At 36.0% G+C, this 3,362-nt stretch overlaps 1 protein-coding gene across 2 annotated transcripts in view; it reads right to left on the bottom strand.

The window, feature by feature from the left end:
• The window catches only part of LOC101848907 (uncharacterized protein C11orf24 homolog), a 13,512-nt gene that overhangs the window by 6,905 nt on the left and 3,245 nt on the right, over window positions 1-3,362 (bottom strand). For both annotated transcript variants that reach the window (XM_013086501.2, XM_005105500.3), the window contains exon 2: window positions 353-579. In XM_013086501.2, the coding sequence (XP_012941955.1) occupies window positions 353-560 (208 nt within the window). In that variant the 5' untranslated portion in view covers window positions 561-579. The remainder of the gene's footprint in view (window positions 1-352; window positions 580-3,362) is intronic.

Genomic DNA, 3,362 nt, shown 5'->3' on the forward strand with positions numbered 1-3,362 from the left:
TATCTATCTATCTATCTATCTGTCTATCTATCTATCTATCTATCTATCTATCTATCTATCTATCTATCTCCACCGCCCCGTCTGTCTGTCTGTGTGTCCACCCATCCGTCTGTTCTTCCAACTGTCTGTCCGTCCGTCCGTCCGTCCGTCTGTCTGTCTGTCTGTCTATCTGTCTGTCTATATGTCTGTCTGTCTGTCTGTCTGTCTGTCTGTCTGTCTGTCTGTCTGTCTGTCTGTCTGTCTGTCTGTCTGTCTGTCTGTCTATTTTTCTCCCTTACACAAATCAATAGCTCAACCAAAACAACCCTGATGTTACGTCAAAGAGATAACGTGATAACAAACTGAGACTTACCATCCTGACAACAAATATCAGTGCACCCAGTGACCCCGTCAACTTCGAGCTCTGACACTGTAGGCGTGGTTAAATTCTTCTGACTGAACATTGATGTGGGGTCAGCGACGGGAAGCATGCAGTCACTGGCACACTGGACTAAGGTGGACAGACTTGTCACACCCAGCACGAGAGAAAGAAGAGCAGTTGTTGGCTGGCTGAAAGTCATCGCTGGACGTCCAGGAGATCTATTTAACAACACACAAACAAACAAAAAGAATGATTGCAATTAGCGCTCAAAAGTTAGGACGTCTGCTGACTAGATGATGCATTATTGTTTTGTCTATATTTTTTAAAAAAAATTGTTTTCCTCATTTAAAATACACTAGCTGGGTCCCCTTTCGATGAAAGGAATGATCGGTGCATTAACATCAACTGAAAGTCTCTGGCCTACTATATTTGCACTCTACTGGAATGGAGCAATAAATCCTGAGAGATGCAAAATATTAGAGGGTTTAGGTAAAGTGATGTATAGATTGATTCTCTATTCCGCTTTCGCGGTTGTACACTCCCGAATTTCAAAGGTATGGAAACAGTGCGAACGGCTATTGAACGGAACCTCACTTGTTTACAATGGCGTCTTAGAAGACGGACTTTCCCAAGATTAGATCAAAACGAAACTCATTAAAAACTGAAAATTAAACTACACTGACTTCAGGCTCTTCAATAGAACTGTGCACCCTTTAAATGATTCTGAACCACCATTAATTTGGTCAAATTCGAAAATTAAGGGGTTTCAAAGTTTTAGGCTGCCAAAGTGACGAACTTTCAGAAATATAATATGTACATAGATTCATGCTTGCTTTACTAAAACTGTATAATCACTATATCAACCATTTCTTCTTTTCCTAATATTATGCTGGTAGATAGGATCTAATGTATCCTTGTATTTTGAAAACCGTTCTTCTTATGCTGAAAATGCGAATGTATACATAACATTTCAAACCAGACTTGTTACGAAAAAGCTGGCTTTCAATTTGTAAGAATTAATAAAGAACAATAGACAATAAATAGATAGCACTTATATAACACAAGCTCCGGCTCAACAGAGAGCTCCACGGGCTTTACAATCTATTATTTATTATTCCAGGATATCTGATAGCATTCTGAAACTATCTCAACTTTTTGGGAAGCATACGATTAGAGAAAAAAAAGTTAAAGGAAAGAGTTCATATTGCTTTTGAAACTAACAGACTCTTTTTTGTTAAACAATTATATATGTCCTGTAACGTAGTGGATTGCCCAAGTACTACGCCCCTCCATTCAGATCTCAATAATAATAATAGTAATAATAATAATAATAATAATAATAATAATAATAATAATAATAATAATAATAATAATAATAATAATAATAATAATGATAATAATAATAATAATAATAATAATAATAATAATAATAATAATAATAATAATAATAGCATTAATATAGCGCATACCCCCCCAAAAAATAATAATAATAAAAATTAATAATAATAATAATAATAATAATAATAATAATAATAATAATAATAATAATAATAATAATAATAATAATAATAATAGCATTTATATAGCGCATACCCATGCTTTGCAGCATGCTCTATGCACTTTACAACAACTTTTGTTACCCCAGCAGACCTCAGAACACTCAAAAACATTCTCGGCTTCCGGGGAAGCATGCAGTGCAAACTGCGGATTTCACAAGCTGAAACACAATCAAACTGACAAGACCGTTCCCCGTCTACAACCGGGTAGCCATTTCCACCTATATGAAGTGAGGAAAATTCGCGCAAAGTGCTTTTTTCAAGGACACAACGTCGGGCCCCTAACGGGATTCGAACACTTTTCCCCTATCCCACTTATATCGAGAAAAAAAGAACAATAACAAGAAAGAGAGAGAGAGGGAGAGAGGTGGTCGATTTAAGGTATCGAATGGTAATCGGTTACATTGTGTATTGCAAATATTGGATTTAAAGAACTGGTAGATAAACTCGTATCTGAAGAAATTAAAAAACAACAACAACATCCCCCCCCTCCCCAGAGTAGCAAAACGAATACGTGGGATGAAACTGGGAGCACTGGAACTGGTACTCTAATCGCACTTTTGATATATAATCAACCAAGCAATAATATTTTGAAGAACAAATCCGACATAATAACACATGTTTCCCAAGTGGGCTTACTCTTAGTTCAACATCTTGATTCTTGGCAAACTGTTCTGTTCACATTCCTTTGACACCTACCTTGTCACATGCAAGAACCATACATCTATATTGTGATCAAAATTTCGTGGCGTTACTTATACTCAAATATTTCTTCTTAACTTTAACTGGTGAATCAGTGTAGCTCATACTTTGTTCAGCAGTTTGTATGAATTTGTCTATACTTAATCATAATTATTTGCCCACAACAATTGGGGCTAGATTAAAAAAAAGAAATTGTCTGCGTAAATTTATAGAGATCTAAAAATATACCATAAATCTCTGTCACGCGGAAAATGGGATTGTTCACATCATTTCCCCCTTCTCAAACACATTTTGAATACGCATACAGCCTAAGTCACAACACTTTTTAGGGACAACACTTGTAACAAGAAAATAATTTTAGAGAACACTTTTTTTACACAAAAGGTTCTCAAAACATGCGTTCAAGAAGCATAATGTCGAGGTAAGAACCCCCCCCCCCCCCAGAATTGCTTTAAATAGCAATAGTGTCACAGCTGTAAACCTTTTATAGTCTGTAGAAACCACCCACTAAGATTTTTAATGAGTATTTATTAAAGAATTTTCTAGAATACAGCTAACAGGTGTTTACAAAAATATTGATATGATATAAGTTGTTGTTCAAAAGCTGGAGAGTCTATGTTCGATAGTCTAGGAAATATTAGACAATAAGTGACGTCACGAATGAGAAAAAGGAGAAAGAAGAGGAGGAGGAGGAAGAGGAGGAGGAAGAGGAAGAAGAAGAGGAAGAAGGAGAGGAGGAGTGG

The sequence above is a fragment of the Aplysia californica genome, unplaced genomic scaffold (genome assembly GCF_000002075.1).
Source record: "Aplysia californica isolate F4 #8 unplaced genomic scaffold, AplCal3.0 scaffold00473, whole genome shotgun sequence".
NCBI classification, from domain to species: domain Eukaryota; kingdom Metazoa; phylum Mollusca; class Gastropoda; order Aplysiida; family Aplysiidae; genus Aplysia; species Aplysia californica.